This window comes from Corvus moneduloides, chromosome 6 (assembly GCF_009650955.1).
Source record: "Corvus moneduloides isolate bCorMon1 chromosome 6, bCorMon1.pri, whole genome shotgun sequence".
Classification (NCBI taxonomy): Eukaryota; Metazoa; Chordata; class Aves; order Passeriformes; family Corvidae; genus Corvus; species Corvus moneduloides.
In genome coordinates, this window is record NC_045481.1 from 51044427 (window position 1) to 51061845 (window position 17419).

A 17419-nucleotide genomic window follows, 5' to 3' on the forward strand; every position below is an offset into this window, starting at 1 on the left:
CCACTGCTTGCACTGAACTATAAGAAAGAGTTAAACAATAGTTGATTTTAAGGATTGTTACTTGAAATCTGGAAGCCTGAGGACTTCCTTGATGTTCTCAAGATTGAGAACCCAACTCAAACACCTTTGGATAAAGGACTCTTCACTGCTGCAGACTAGACACTTGTAATATTCACAAGGCCAGCATGGCAGATTTTATGCTTGAAATATTAACTTTAGTTTTTTAAGTGAATTCATTTTGCAAGTTGCTCTTTAAAATTAAAAAAAGTTTTAAAATAATGTAAAATGTGTCATTTTGCGTTGATGGCACAAAGCATAGAAATCTCTGGCCCGGAAATCAAGCCTGGCCTGTAAGTCAGCCAGTGGACATCTATGGCTCCCTTACTTTGGGATTCTGGCAAGCAAGGTTAACAATCTGAGTAGGTATCATTAGCTGATTTCACTGCTTCCCAATTCCAGTATTTGCCTGCCCTTTGCTTTCATCCCACCCCACTATCACAGTTATCCCAGAGTTAAGTTGTGTAACACAATACTCTAATCTAACACATAATAATCAAAATCAAAATGCTATTTCTGGGCAGCTGATACTGAACAAGATATTTTTTGCTCTACAGCACTTCCCAAAAATTTGCTTTCATCTATCTTGTCATCCATTGAACAGCCTCAACTACTTGGATACCATTGCCTAGTTCTTCCTTTTTTCCTTCAATAATTTTCTCAGCTTTTCCCTGCTTTGCTCTTGTTTAATCTTTATCCTGACATCCGTGCTGCTGACATTTAAGATATTGGAAAATTATTTCCATGTCCTTAGTTGAAGAGAATATTACATTCTTGATGTAGATGTTTTCTATACTCCCACAATAGCCCTGGACTAAATTCAGCAATAAAGTATGCACAGTTAGCAAAATGCAAAATTCAAATACCTGAAGCATAGTTTATACCTGCAACATAATGAAAAGCTGTTTGTTTAGAAACAGGAACTACATATAGTCCTTTATGCAGATTGCCCTAAATAAAACAATATGTTTGTATATGTGTGTACATATATTTTCACTTTACCACATTCTCTGAAAGACTGTGAGGAGCAAAACAAAACAACTGGAATTGTTAACAGTCAGATTTCAGCTTAATGTTAAACTCCTGTTTGCACTCCAAATCCCTCAGGGTTAATATGAGCTCATAAACCCAACCACTAACAGACATGGGCCAATTTAATGAGACCAGAAATGGGGTCACACTGACCAGCACATTTTTTAAGATCATTATATTATTTGTCAAAAAGGGAAAATAACAAAAAAAAAAAATTTACAAAGTTGGAGCATTGTCCTTACAGCTTTCTTAAATTTGCTCATTACTGGCTACTGAACAACTGATTACAAGATCCTCCCAACCATCCCCAGGCAACAGTGAACCAGATTAAGAGAGACCAGGCAATTAAATAAGGAAGAAATTTCCAGGAAACATGAAATGACGTGAAAAATACTGTATTTAACTCAGTATGGTACTAGTATTTGTCCTACATAGCTGAAAAGACAAGCCATAGTAAGACCATTAAAATATCTTTAATGAAGGAATTAATTTTAAAAAAAATTAATTGTGGGGAAAACCTCAGAAATACCAAGGTAGAGGTATTTATTCATCATACTCTGTTATGGCCATGGTTGTAAAGAGAGTTTAATGAACTCACTTGCCAGAAAACACCACTGTGAAAATGATGATAAAATGTAACATATGGAAGGAACAAGTTATGTTTTTTAAACAGAAACATATTTTTTGCATTTACTGAAAGCAGCCTGTAGGTAACATTCAACATTTCCTACGTGCCGCAGTGCAGGAGGATGCTGCACCCACAGCAGGCATAACAGGGCACATGAGCTCATAGCATAGTGCTGTATAAGAACCATTGCAACAGAAACATACGGAGATAGGCCAGTAAGGACTTCCTCTGTGTTTCCACAGCTGAGGTGGAACACAAAGACAGGGGAAGGTAAAGAGTTTTGCCTGAGGCAAGAAGATTAATCAGCATTACAGCCACAATAGAATCAAGAGGAGTGATGTCTCTAGTGTTAAATAAGTTTCAACAACCCACAGTGCCCTTTTGAAGACAGGTGACACCACCATATTTTCTCAGAATAAGTCAATAATTAACTCAGTGAACTTGACTCCTTGAGTTTTAGGATCCCTTCATTAGTCTGACCTTTTTTTTTTCAAGTTTCATGCAGAGTTGTATTTCTGTTAAGGAGGACGACTTGGTTCTTTGCCCTCTTTGTTAGAACACTAAAGGTGAAGGACCCTGGAATGCTTCAAAGCAGCTTCAATTTTGTACAGGAAAGGTATTTTGGATATTTACTGAAGTAAAAAGATAGGATTTCATCCTTAATTTCCTTCCAGGGCTAACCAGAACAATTGCAGCTACATTACCAACGTGATAATACCAGTAATACGGTCTAACTGCTGAAAGGAGAGAAAATTATGGAACTTTTGGTTCCATGGCATGCCATTTGATTTCAGCTTAGTCTACCTATTATGATAATAATTTACACTTTTTACCTCCCTTAGTATTAACAACTTTCCCTTTTAGTTCACAGGTGGTGTCCCATACACTTCCCTGCCAAAAAAAAAATCATGCTATAGTTTCCAATGTTATGCCAGCAAGAGTAGTAAATTCAGATTACCTGACATAGATAAAGTTGCATAGGAAGTCAAAGTGTCTCAATAATACAAATAACTAATAACTTCGTATTGTAAATGGAAGAGCAGACACACAGTCTTTTCTGTCATTTGCAAAGTTCAGACTTGGAAAGTAAAGAAGTCAAAGATTAGACATGGCAGGCTCTGCGTTTTCCTTGTAAAATGCACTGTTTACCAATACTACTAAACCTTGCCATCCTGAAGGCTCTAACTTGCAAATTCTTCCCTGCATGACCAAATTATCAGAGCAGGACAGGATCAGACCATTACAATAACTTGATATGTTTTTTTGCTGGGAGGGTTTCCTTTTGCATGTGTCTTCCCCGCAGCAAACACACTGGGTTCAGAAAGTGTACACTTGGAGCTCAGGCTCACTATTATTTAATGCCAGGAAGCTCACAAAGACAATACATCAGTGAAGCCTGTGGTTTCTAGCAGCTACCCATGGCTGAAATATTATGACAAAAAACCATAACATTACTGCACAGCAACTCAACCAAAAGAGGCATTATAGTAGGGTTTTAGGTGGGGTTTTTTCTAAGGATGTATGGCAAATAAGCAAGATACCTACATACTTCACTTAAGATTGCACCAAAATTAAACAGTTTCAGGTTTTGACTTTTGCCCTTTTTTTTTCAGAGAGAGAATTTATGGGACACCACCTGTGAACCAAAAAGGAATACTGTTAATGCTAAGGGAAATATAAAGTATAAACCCTTATGATAATAGAAAATGGCAAAATAAAATTCTGAGCAAAAGTACTAAGATGACAATATGAATTACTTTACAATTTTAAAAAATTCCATGATCTTCTCATAGTACATTTACAATATCTTAGACTTCTAAGAATCCATCTACCTGGCTAGAAGATTTCATAAAGCAGAAAAGTATCAAACTGCAATAAAAATATTTGGCAGACTAAAGGAAATCAGAGCATTTGTGTCAATGCATCATTCATGTTGTTAGATTAACAAACAGGAAAGAAGGCTCCCATGTGCAAGATAAAACCTTTAATTTTACACAGAAATAACTAGCAAGTCTGTCTTCTGAAAACAGAGCACTCCAACAGGAGCGGTGGCAGATGTCTAAACCTGATCAACATCACTTCTGAGATGTGATACAGGAAAACACGCTTATGAAAGTCAAAATGCAAGTAAGCAACACAGACCACAAATATTTGAATTGTTTGAAAAGGTCTTGCTAGGATCAGTGAAAGCAGAGAACCACAAACTGTGGAGTCAAAGCCATAAACCAATGGCTAGAAGAGCAAGCTACAGGGTGTAAAGTTGACAGGACTACTGATTTGATGTCACAATAAAAACTTCCTGCAACAGTTGTGAAGATGCAGTCAGAACCCATCATCTATGCCTGGTAGATAAGGCAACCAAACATTCAGGCACAGTTCTGTCAGTGATTTCAAAGACATTAATCTGAGGGTTAATTAAAATTAATTTCTGAAAAGGATACCAAGGCCCAAACACAAGATATTCACTGTGCAGATCGCAACTGGTTTTTATCTAAGACACAAAAAGAGAGGAGCCTCTTCTACAGATTCCCACATTTCAAAAATACTCATTCTCAAAATAATAGGGAGAGTTTCTTCCATAATAAAGGCTACACCAGCACTACTTTGAGCTCTTTACAGTGCTTGTGTGCCACATGCTAGGAAACATCACTGACCCTGACAAGGGATTCAGAATAAACTCTTAACTGTCTTTAAGGATGAAAGGCAGTCCTTGATCCTTAAAAAGTAGTTTCCAAGTAACAGCAAGCCACAAATAAGAAATATCAAGTTTAATGAAGGAAAGGTCTAGTGAGGCCAGTCAGATTGTTTAAATTCATCAATTTGTTCACATTTTAAAGTTACCATAACTTCACAATTATTGTAACAGACAAACTCAAATTTCCTTCGGGTTAAAAGCCAAAATTCTTTTGTGACTTCTACAGTTCAACATACAATATTTTACAGCATAGCTCTGGGAAGTAGTATAACATATTTCTACAGTGCATTATACAACTAAATATAAAGATATAATGCTAAAACTATCGGAAGGAAAAGGTTAGGAAATATCTTGCATTCTGGCAGACTTACAGACCCCAAAAATGCCCAAAGTACAAGTGAAATGCAATTATTTTTGCTGCTTGCTAGCTAAACTGCTGACCTACATTCTAACATCCTGAAATAGAGGAACAGAGATATTTTTACCCATGGATTCACATGGGGGTGAAAAAAAAAATCTGTTGAGTTCATATTCCTCATGAATGCCATCAAATGATGGCAAATCAATACATGCTGCTTTACTAACATCACCCTTTGGACTTGGTCAGCTAGCATGCCTGAAAATCCTTCCCAGAAGGACCATACAGATTAACAAATCTGTTTTACAACCACCATAAAACTTCCTACAAACAACTCAGTTTTCAGTTTGGTTGCAGGTGCCATGTAAATCACTAAAGTCAAAAATACTTCATAGTAAGGTGAGCTCAATTTCTGAAGCTATAAAATTATTTGCTGAATTGTTGTAGGGTAAACTAAATGAAAGGAAAAAAATGCAAGGTCATTAAATGAGGTATCATGAGTGCCTTGAGCTATGCAATAACTGATTTTATTTCTTGTCACTAGAAGGTGATTTTATTGCATTATTGCCAAAGCACCCTCCTTTCTTCTGTCATAATCTATTCCCACAGCCTATCGCAAAAAGAAGTTTTTCAAAACACATTTTCAATTCCCCAGAAAGCATTCAATTCTCAAATGGTTTTTGAAAACTCAAAGCAGTGATTCATAGAGCCATGTAAACACACTGAACTTGGAACTCTGAAAATTTTCTGCTCTACCTCTTGTATTACAAATAAATTGGGTTTTGTTTTTTGGTGGTTTTTTGTTCTAGAGTTTCTTACAGTCTTTATCTGACTACTTTCAAGGAGCCACAACAAACAAATTCCTGACGTAATCCAAATAAAACTGATCATAGGGAATGTAGGATTCTAACTAACAGGGCAAGATCTATGCACAGAAAGCAGCTTGTAAAATACAAGACAGAAATATAAATGCTGTTTCCTGCTTTGAATGAAGATCTTGTTAGACAGGAAGTTCAGTTTGCAGACACAGGTGGGAAAAGCCAGAAATACAGAACAAGGCCTTGGTTATCAGCAGTGAACACTGTAGGAAACTGAAATAGGAAGAATTCAGCACTTACAGAAGATGCCTAAAAATATAGGACATATACAAACCCTGATCAGACAAAGCATTTAAAGCAATTTTACTTAAAAAGGATTTTATGATTAATTATAACTGGAGCATGGTCTTAAAACTGAAAACTAAATGAGGTGGTATACAAAAAATAAAAAACTGAGGAAAATCTTGTGAGAACAAGCACTAAGAGATGTGGCTACAAATTACAGAAGCCATGCAGATTGGAAATAGAAAGGTAAGAGGAACTGAGATGGTTAAAAAAAAATAGACCAGAATGAGGAAAAAAGAGAACAATCTTTATTCGCATTTATTCACAGAAGTCAAATCCCTAGAAATCCTCCACTTGGGGACTCATCTCTAAGAAACCACGTAGATAATGAAACAGCAAACATTTCAATGAACTGACATGCAACCAAACAACTCACTGCCCAAAATTCAGGGCCAGAAAAACAATAGCATCAATACCTACAGATTCCCATGACCTACAGAATACAAGGGGCAGGACATCATTGGTAAGCTGAAGGAAAAAAATTTAAAAAATAATAATAAAAAAATTTCACTGCCTTTGATTCAGAGCACTAAATCATATATTGACTACTGAGAAATTTTAGACACTCTGCAGGTAGAGATCAATGGATGGATCCATTCTTTTCCTGACAGCCCCATATGAACACAATATGAAATATGTTGAAGGATTTGCACGTCTTACCCCTGAAAATGCCTCTTTTCAGCTGTATAGGGGCCACATGAAGCTCTAAAAGTAGAAGTAAAATGAGATGTGAATGGTCCCTGAAAAAATTCAGCTCCTAATCAAGTAGAAATCCTCTTACTTTATAAAGAGGTTTTTTCCTTTTTTTTTTTCCTTTTAAACAATATTCACTTCTGGGACTATAGACTTCTCTATTTTTCATCTCATATGTCCATATTTTCTATAAAGTTCTATGAGTTTTTCCATCCTGATTTGGCAGAGTAACAAGCAGAATCAATGCAGTGCCTGCAGTATAAAGTCCTGAATTTCTCTTGCTTCTATTTCCAGTCACAACTTTCAACTTTTGATGAATATTATCTAAGAGTCAATTAATACCAAATATAAACAATTCTTTTTTTCCTTCTATTTCCATGAAGGCATCATTTGCATCATTTCAATCAGTACTTCTTTCCCCACTGGCCAAGCAGCAATGTACTCAACAGAGTCGTGAAAGAGAACATGGTGCCCAGCCCTTCAGGGACACTCCTGGAGTTCTGGAAGTAGCCTTAGTTTGCTTGCTGAAAACCATCAAGCTATTTTAAACAATTCATGGAATCATGGAATGGTTTGGGTTGGAAGGGTCTTAAAAGATCATCTGGTTCCATCCCACCTGCCATGGGCAGGGACATCTTCCACTAGACCAGATTGCTCAAATCTCCATCACGCTTCTTTTGATGCAGCCCAGGATACAACTGGTTTTATGAGCTGCTAGTGCACATTGTTGACTCATATTCAGGATTAGGTTTTTCTTCAGTTTGTTTTGTTAATTTTATTTTGTTTTTACTTGGTTGTTGTTTTGGGGTTGGGAGGTTTTTATGGGGAAGAGGGGAAGTTGGTGATGACAATTGTGGTTGGTTTTTATAACCTAATTTTGATAAAAGATAATTCTTTATTCCTTAAAAAAAAAATTCTAATTATACTGTATTTCTCCAATTGCAGCCCTGAACTGAACACATGATCCAAGAAGCCAAAACAGCATCCTATTTCAACTTTTGGTTATGAGTACTCTCTCTTTAGTTGAAGGACTTCAGATTCAGCACTGTCTTAAGTTTAGTTTACCATCCAGTGTGGAAAGTATAAAAATCTGCATGTCTACAATGAAAAAAGCCTGTGCAAACTACAATTTTAACCCACTGAAAGCAAGAAGGCCAACAAACACTCATGACACAGGACGAAGGATGGGAGCATAAGTGAAAGGTAGGTTTTATTCCAGATGGAAAAACCAATGTAAAAGCTCACCAGAAATATGGAAAAACAATACCAGTATAAAGATAAGGAAAGGGCACTGACATTTTCCCAAAGTTACACTAAAAACAGCTATTTCAGAATAGGGCTAATGTGCATCTCTAAGGAATACACACACATTTCACATGCTATGGTGAACTGGCCCTCACTGATGAAAACATAATTTTTATGGTCCTGTAAGGTTCTTCACAAAGGAGTACAACTTTTGGAGAGTACTAAATTACTCCTTTATAAAAGTGATCTATTTCCAATTGTTTTCTCTCCTAAGAGACAAAACCTTCATTTAAGTTCCTAACTCATTGAAATAGAAAATAATGTTTCTGTAACAATAATTTGTGTTTTTCCTCAGGATAGTGCATAGTTTTAAATCCATAGAAGCCTAGATGTCAATTAGAGCCAGCAGATCTGACAGTGTGTTAGGAAGCCATTAACACAGTGACTCAATACCCTAGAGACTCCAATATAAGCGGTGATTTCCCATAAAATCTAAGGAAAGAGTGTAAACAACTCATGCAGCACAGAGACTTGGTTTAAGGCCCCAGTTTTAAAATCCTTATACAGCCAAGATAACTGTTGACCCCAATGACCACTGTGGAAACACTTGGAATCTGCATGTTTATGATACACTTTTCCTATGGAGACAGATATTCTTGCTTAGGGACCTGCCTGTTTTTACTTCTGAAAGATCATGACCTCAGCATGAACCAAGACATGGCTGTGGTCCTACACAGGATTAACCTCAGCTGGATTTGAGGTACCTTCTCCCTGTGACAGGACACAAGAAGTTAATTCAAGCCCCTCTCACCAAAAGGAGGAACTGGAATCCTGAGACCGTCATACATCCTAGCCTTGGATACAGGAACAATAAAAACAATAAGATTTGAATCTTGTTATTTTGAAAATTCCCTTAATCGTTTTAAATTCCCTACAGGAGCCATATCACTTCTTTCTCTAACCCAAAGAAACTACTTAATCTCATAAAAATTCCATTTCTTTGGAAAAGCTGTTGAGTGGGATTTGTTGGTTATTTTAGTAATCAAGAAAAGCATTTTGTACAGCTCCTGAACTTTATCTAGTCCATACTGTGCTCTTTCTGCTGAATTCTTAAGTTAAAAACACCTTTTCTTCTTTTCAGTTCCAGCCTTCTCTGTACCTTCACCTTTCTGACAACTAACATCTTCAGTCTGCCCATTTCTTACAGGGGCTTTACCTGAAACAACCCTCATCTTTAGGAAAAAGGATTCTTTTTCAAAATAGAAATTTTAAAAAAAATAGGAGCTTTATATTTTATTGTGGTTGAGGGAGAGTATTTATTTATTTACTTTTAAATTTCACTATAGAGAATTTCCCTGCTGAGTCAAGCGCTTTGTCAAAACATAATGCTTGCTATATGGGACTTTTCCAAGTCACTTCTTGTGCTAAGTTACAGTGGAGTCCTTGTAGGGTGGTTTTGTTCACATAACATGGCAGAGCTTTGCTTCCCCAAACACTGCACACCTGTGAATTGCAGGCACTTTCCTTTTCTAGAAGTCACCAGCCTACGAAATTCAGTGCTTTTCTGTTCCGTGCTGCTGTTACCTCTAAGTGCATTATTCCTACTCCACATTTCCAATTGCTAGCATGGAGAGACTCATGGTTATTTCCCCATTTACGTACTGGTAAACAAATCTTGCCATCATCAGCATGGATCAGCCTTTGGCCACCCACAGGACCTGTTCCCTTGGCTCTCTTTCCAGCTGGTTTTCTACAACTATAAGTCTTAACTAACCCATCGTTCTTGGCATACCTCTATATAGTGTTTATTCCAGAAGAGAATGCATTTATATGGTCTTACTCTGTGAGTTTAATGGCATTATCAGAGTGTCTGCTGGAAGACCAAGGTAAGGAAAGGTAGAGAAATATCAAATTATTAATGAAGAAAAGCATCATATTTTGAGGTTGTATGTCAGCAACCAGTTAATTACAATAAAGAATTGCAGTCTGACCTGAAGAAAGACGACTAGGGAAAAGATTGAAATGTAAATCCATTTTATTTCTGATTTTATTCCTGCATTCAGCAGGCCTCACCCTCTTTCCTCCTCCTAAACAAAACAAAACAAACCCAGTTGTGCCACATAATGACTGCAGGTTATTGTATTCTTTTTCTTTTCATGGCACCTCTGTTATGCTATAAGCAAAACTACACTACACAGATCCAGCTACTAGATGGCAACCAACAGATTTTTTTTAAATCTGTTGATTAGCAGAGTCACCAGTGTCTCCACTCCCAACAAGGCACCACAGACTGGAGAATTTATATCATAACCTTCATATCATTACCATACCTACACCAGAACAAAGTCAACCATGCTAAATAATTTACATTTGTAACTTTCAGCAGTCTTCCCAGAGTGCAGAGGGTTCCAGTCATTTCCATCATGACTAAGAACCAGTCCAGTCACTGTGGTCACATTTCCACTGCAAACATGGTCATCCATTTAAAACTATGGCTGCAGAAACACTGCTATGATTTACCAGACTCCAAGTATACAAATTTGCAAATGCTTCAAGAAATTTATCTCAAATTTCCGTATTCATTCTCCAGATTCTGTAGGAATATTACCTAATACTGAGTTTAAAAGTGAGCTTTTAAGAATCTTCAGAGCCTCAAAGGAAAGTGCAGCTGCAGCCTCAGAAGCATTTAATCACTCAAATCTGGATAATAGAGTGCACCACTTACCGCTGAACTGGTAAGGAAAGGGAATCTAAGTGGTCCTCGCCCTTAAAAGCCATATTTATCCAGTTCTTATGTGCACTTCTCCATAGGCTGGAATCTAGAAAAAAAAACCAGTCATTTAGTAAACCTAGGGAAACTCAGGCATCTTCAGCCCAGGCTGGCGTGGCATTGTCTTGCTCTTCTGTGGAGAGAACTCATTAAAACAATTAAAAAGGCTCCTTTTCCACAGGTACCCCACAACTCCAGCAGATAACCAAGGCCATTAATAACATTTCACAGCATAAACAGTGTAGGGTTTGCATATGCTGGAAGATCCTGGACTACTGCACAAGTCAGAACCATCTGGGTTTAGCATTTCTGAGTTAATATTGGGGTATTACTTAGCCTCATTTATTTTGTAATAACTCTAATGCTAGAGAAAATGTATTATTATAATAATTCTTCATGTTATTGTGAGAAAGATTGCAAGTGAGGTCCCTTCCAACCTTACTTATTCTGTGATATGATTTCAGGATTGTTAAGTACTACATTTACAGAAAGGTCCTTGATGTCTAAGTTACCGAAGTATTTGACCGTTCCGTGCTAAACAATTTCCTTTTATATCCATTTTAAATGCTGCACACATCTTTCTCCTCTAATGTTTTTCCTTTATTCCTAGTGACCAAGAGATGTATCCAAACATTATTGTACTAGAGAGAGACAAGAGAGGAGAAGAAAGACGTCTCATTTTCACAAAAGGAAGGGGTGCTCTTCTTTTAATTAACCTCACCTTATATTACGCCATTACCTACAATAGGTCAATCTGGTATATTCACATCAAAAATCATAGAGGATTTATTCTACCAAAAAAGGTGAAGTCCTTTGCACTCACACACAAGGCTAGAAGAAAACTAAGGCAAAATACTTGAAGGAAAAGATTAATCCATGACTCAGGAAGAACAAGGAGGAAATGAATTTGTTTGGACAAGGAGACAGGAACAGTGGGAAAATTATGCTTAGATGTGAAGAAAAAACTGGGTTCAGTGGATCTCACTCCTAGAGAAAATACTTTACACAGGAAATTACTGTTGTTTGCATCACCAACTGAGGCAGAGTGTCTTTGATGTGGCTGCTTGTGAAATTCTGCTATTTGGTTATTGGCTGCATTGTGCAAGCTGAGTCAGCCAGCATTCAAGATATTTGCCACCCCAAATTGCTCTTAATTGACACAGAGTGGTCCTCAGTGCCTTTCCTAGCAAACTGATCTCATTACTAATGCATGGCCTTGTTTTTTCCCCAAGATCTCACAAACATGCCCTGAGTACATAAAAGTATTACAACCAACGTAATGGGTTCACATGTCCTGTCCACTGTTAGCACCAGATTGGTTTGGTGATGGTGTCACCCAGTGTTCCTCCCTACCCCCCAGGTTTTCCTGGAAATAACAAACTCAATATAATCCTTCTTTAGATGTATGGACTAAGAAGATTGAAATACAGGAAAAGAATCTGTTAAAAAACACGTTAAAAAATAGTTTAATTGTTACTGAAATCTCTGGTTTAAAAAGATGGCAGATAGTTCATAGGCTTTGACTGAAGGTTCATATACCCAAGTATGAAAATATTAGTATGTATTCTTCTGCTCCTGTGACACACCAAGATCTGAAAAACAAGCTTATTTTGGGGGACAGGGGGAATTTAAAGCATTTAGTATGATATACTGATTTCACTAACAAATGGAATAAATCAGCTATCTTCATTTCCACTAGTAGAATTTGTCTTTTTTTAAAGGCATTTAAGATTACCAGACAAAAATAATCATATAATCACATTTACTGGAAAGAGACAAATATCATGATAATCACTGTCTTCATTTGGAGGAGACACCCTTAAAGCTGAATACGTCTGCATAAAATCTTAATCTCCAAAATGAAGCTTCCCCTTCTAAATCTTATCATTTAAAGGACCCCAAAACCCACCATTTCAGCCTGCAGAAGTACAGATTTCATGGACACTAGCTATGTGTTTCTGCTCAGCATGAGACCTGGATTTACCTTCTCATGCTACCAACACTAAATCAAAGGCTTTCCTCTGGCAAGCTAAAGCTACTTCACCATTAGCTCAGCCTACTACCAATTTCTACACATACAAATCAAAGCACCTGCTTGTACTCCATTACTTGTGATCAGTGACATAATGTACACAGACAAATTAGGTTATTGCATGTCCTTGTTCCCCATAAATTAGAAACCTGACAAAAATGCAAGTTTTTATATGCTGTCTTCCCACAAAACACACTTTTATATTATGCCTGAGAGCCTTTAAAAACATTATCAACTCCTACTTAGAGGTTACTTATTCTTCAGGAACAATAACATAATGCCACAACAATATCTTAACCAAACTGTCTGGCTCGAGACTATGATTAGATATTAGCTCAAATCTTTAATCCCAAATTAATATTGGCAATGTGAGGAAATGTTCTCCCCAGGCACCTGGCAGTCTGCCAGAGGATCCACTGCACCCCCAGGATCACAAGAGAGGTTGAAACACCAGTGAAATATGGTACAGGCTTCTGGTGCTTCTTGGAACAGCCCCTCTACCTGCTGGGCAATTACAACATCCCATGACAGATATTGTTCAGTTTCCAGTGTTCTCATTCCTCTTTCCAGGTAAGACCAAGACAACTGCACTTTCTAGTAAAGACTGGGAGAGAGCTGATGAGTCCTCCTATTTAGTTGATTCTGCTTTTTATTCGTGTCCACAGCACAGTGAGGAGCTCTAGTCAGCACTCCTAAAAGCCAAGTCCTCTACTCTAGCTGACTATGGAGATGTTACTCACACACTCACTCACTTTTATTAAGTATATACATAATAATAGGTAACATCAGTAGAGTTCTGTAAGAGAGTCTAATTTTTTTTTCCACTGGCTTCTATGACCAATGATTAGGCCCACAACTGGTCAGAGATGTCTAGGTAAATTTGTACAAAAAAACAAGACCAAAACCCCATTGCTTGTAGTTTGCAATACTGGTAATTTCGGTAGAAACCTGAGTGACACACTGCCATAATAAAATTGTATTCTTGGGCTATTATGAGGCCTTTTATTTAACACCTTATATAGGGTTTTACATCTGCACATAGGTTTGTATCACAATGTAAAGGCTGACTTATCATTTGTTTGACTCCTTTGGTAGGTAGCAGTGGGTGCATGTGGAGTTACACGTATTCAAGGCAGCAGGCTCTGTGTCCTGCATTTTTCTCTTTGTCATGTCAACAGTGAATTAGGTTTTGAGATGTTATTTCCTCATGGAAGAGATGTAGATAAGCAGAGCACAAACCACATTTCAATCCCATCCAAGACAGTCAGCCAAAAGCTTTTTCAGAGAACGGGAGTTCAGAAGAGAATAATGCATCACACCTGAAAGAGCATGTAAGCATTGCTCTCAGAAATCAGCAACGTGTCACTAAAGGACGTGACTTTCATGGCCAGAAAAAGCCCCAAAAACCACAAAAGCGGGAAGGGGAATCTTGCTCATAGACAGGCACCAGGCCTTGCCAGCAACTGACAGAGAACTAAAAACAGCTTAAAAAACTGTCCAACAGCCCACCTGTAAATTAAAGGAGAAGTCTCATCCCAACTTACACCAGGCTTGGCAGCACGGGGGAAACCTGTGCAACACCTCATTAGCAGAGTGGTGCAGCTGGCAGCTGTTATCCCACTCTTTCACATCAAACTCCTCTGGCCTTACAAGAACTCCCTGCTGGGAGCCTCCTGTTGGCACCAGCCTGTTTAGAGACAGAGAGCAGCTTCTACACTGCCAGATGGCTTTTTAGCACCCTGCAAAACCTGTTATTTCTGCTAGGAAAACAAACTGTATCTTGTAAAATCTCCCAGTTTAAATTTCTTCTCCATCATTCAGTGTGTTTAGCTTATATTTAACAAGCTAGAAATTAGGAGGGTTCTAGCATAAGGATTCTTTTCGGAATAACATCCATGCCCAAACGTATCATGCTAACAAAGCATGTTTTTCAGGTGAACTCAGTGTGACTCATTTCTTTCTACTACTGATAGCCGTAAAGTTCTCTATCACAAAATGATATCCTTAATAAATAAGCCCTGAAACTTCACACAATTAAATTCAAATTTTTGAGCTCATTCATGTCACATATGTTCACCCTTAGAAAGGCTCAAATCAAAAGTCAAATCTGTGAACTTTCACCAGGCCCTTTCTAACCCCTAACATCATAATTTCAACACTAACCATATCTTAAAATAAGGTCAATAAAGAGCATCATTTCTCTTTCAGAAAGAGATAGAAATCCACACATCTAGCCTCTGATCATTAATAATCATCTGAATTAGAAGAGCATGTTACCTGTAAGCAATATTGTTAACCTGAGAATAAGAAGTTATTAGCTAGAAGTCATTTCAGACCCGATATCACTTGATTAATATGAACAGTTCCTGTCTGTACTAAAGTACAGTCTCTTTTCTGCCAAACAGTGCCTGCCCTTATTTTACAATTCTGGGAGTCTGGGAATCATTAGTTATTATTCTCCTATACGCAGAATAACTGTTAATGGAATGCCACAAATCAAATTTAGAGCAAAATTCTGACAGCATTTATGTGAGAGGTCAGAAAGTAAATACATACATTCTGTCCTTCAGCAACACATCCAGCCCATCAGAAGTTTTTCCACACCAACCCTTTAAGAACTCAAGATCCTGTGTCATTCTGCTTTATAAGAGGCTTATATAGACATGAATTAATTACAATAGTAAGAGCCAACTCAAAATTAAGCTGGGTGTCACAAATCTAAGAAACCATAAAACCAGGAGCAAAAATAATGAAGAGCCCTTCAAACGATGCATTAAAATGGGTTGTATCAGCATGGGATCATATACACAGATCTATGGACCACACTCCTAGAATGCAAAATTAAAACTAAGAGGGAGAGGTGGGAAAAGGCACTGCCTGTGGCATTCATTCATGGCAGCTGCTCTTGCAGAACCAATAATCAGAGAAAGTACTGCTGAACAGTTTATGCCTTACACTTCAAGTACAATCTGAAGCATAAATCCAGTTTCAGTCAAAGAGGGGTTTTATTTTTATTGCATGTTTCTTCCTCTTTTCTCTCTGCTTTCTGCAGAGAGAGGATCTCATTTTACATGAGTCTCTGTCTTTGAAAATATTCCTTTTAATATATCATAGAACACTTTGTTTTGGAAGGAACCATAAAGATCATCTAGTTCCAACACCCTGGGTTTGAGTAAGGTTACCTTCCACTAGATCAGGTTACCCAAATCCTCATCCAACAGGTCCCTCAATATATACACATATAAAAAACATATATAATTTTTTATTAGCATCTATTTAAATATTTTTTTGCATTCACTTATATTTTCATAATTGTAAAAACTATGTCTTATTATATATTCGTTATAAATTTCTATTACATTAAATATTTTTTAAGTATAAATTTTAATATATATGGAGGTTTGGAGAGTGTATGTATATATATGTATACACACACATACATCTAATGTAGTTTTTCATGCAAATTGGTTTGTGCTATTTCTTTTTCCTTCTGGATATTTCCCATTTTAGCCTTGTTTTACATATCTGTACCTTGGAAATATCCAGGGGGATGGAGAGGGAGAAGCAAATAAAAATCTACCTCAGTCAGATAGGCCATCCTAAAAATTACAGACAAGGAACATTATTGTGTAGATCCTTCAGGGTGGAAGAAAAAAACCAAAGAAATCTGAAGCCAGTACCATTCCTCTGCTTACAGAGTTCAATTCCTTAATTCCTTTCCTGGTTTTAAAGCCCTCCTTGAACACAAAGAAAAAATTGTTTATGATCACCACAAGGCATAATCCTGCTTTGAAAGCTAGATCTATTGGATTGCTCCTTCCATATCTTTGTTTTAGATAGTGGATCATATGAAATGCACTAAGTAGAATATATGCAATGCAACCAGAATTCTGATGGCATCGGGGGAAAAACATAGACACATTTATCTAGGTAACCCAGCTTTCTCCAAGATTAGGAATGGAGATCAATAATCACATGAACTACAGTAAGTCCTTGTGCCAAGGCATGAGTTTTCTTACAATGCATCTTTAGCAAATTTTCCCATTTAGATGCAAAATATCCAGAAAAATTGAGTTTCCATCATCATGGACTATATTATGAAAAGATTTAAAATAAGGAGATAAAGAATGGCACAACAGATTTGATGACTTCTTTTCATCCATTCCCCCTCAAAATCATTTCAGGCAGCAGGCCACTGGAACAGCCACTTGGCATCTTTTGGGTTTTTTTAATCTTATCAAAGTCTTTAAAATCTCCCCTTCTGAAAGGAGCACACCAATTTCTATAGCTGGCAGTATTGTGGTCTGATTAGTGGTCACCTTTCTAGCAATTAGCATTTTAGTGGCAGTTTCACTGGAAAAGAATTTACTTTTGAGGTCCAGGAACTGAGTAGTAAGTGTCAGGTTGGTGCACTCCAGAGCTATATTTTACCTTTTATTCGGTGCAGAATAATCACCATATAAAAATGTTTATTGGTTCTCAGAGCAGCAGCAATGCAAGCTGCTACCACGTCATTCTGAGGGGTACAACTCCTAGGTTTTTACACTTCCCTTACTTTCAGACAGACAGCACAGGGCTTTCCTATTCCCTTAACCCAAAGGGCCAGTTCGACATCACCTGCACCGACACTAGTGTTGATTCAAACGTGCACAATAGGGACAACCCTGTTCCTGGTCACAGACTCTTTGGTTCAACTATATTACTAGAGGAACAGATAAAACAGGCTTTCAGCACCTGGTTTGCAGA

The 17419-nt window shown here is 37.4% G+C and overlaps 1 protein-coding gene across 2 annotated transcripts in view; it reads right to left on the reverse strand.

The window, feature by feature from the left end:
* The window catches only part of INSC (INSC spindle orientation adaptor protein), a 131417-nt gene that overhangs the window by 80116 nt on the left and 33882 nt on the right, over nucleotides 1-17419 (reverse strand). For both annotated transcript variants that reach the window (XM_032113160.1, XM_032113159.1), the window contains one exon: nucleotides 10597-10690. In XM_032113160.1, coding sequence (XP_031969051.1) covers nucleotides 10597-10649 — 53 coding nt within the window. In that variant the 5' untranslated portion in view covers nucleotides 10650-10690. The remainder of the gene's footprint in view (nucleotides 1-10596; nucleotides 10691-17419) is intronic.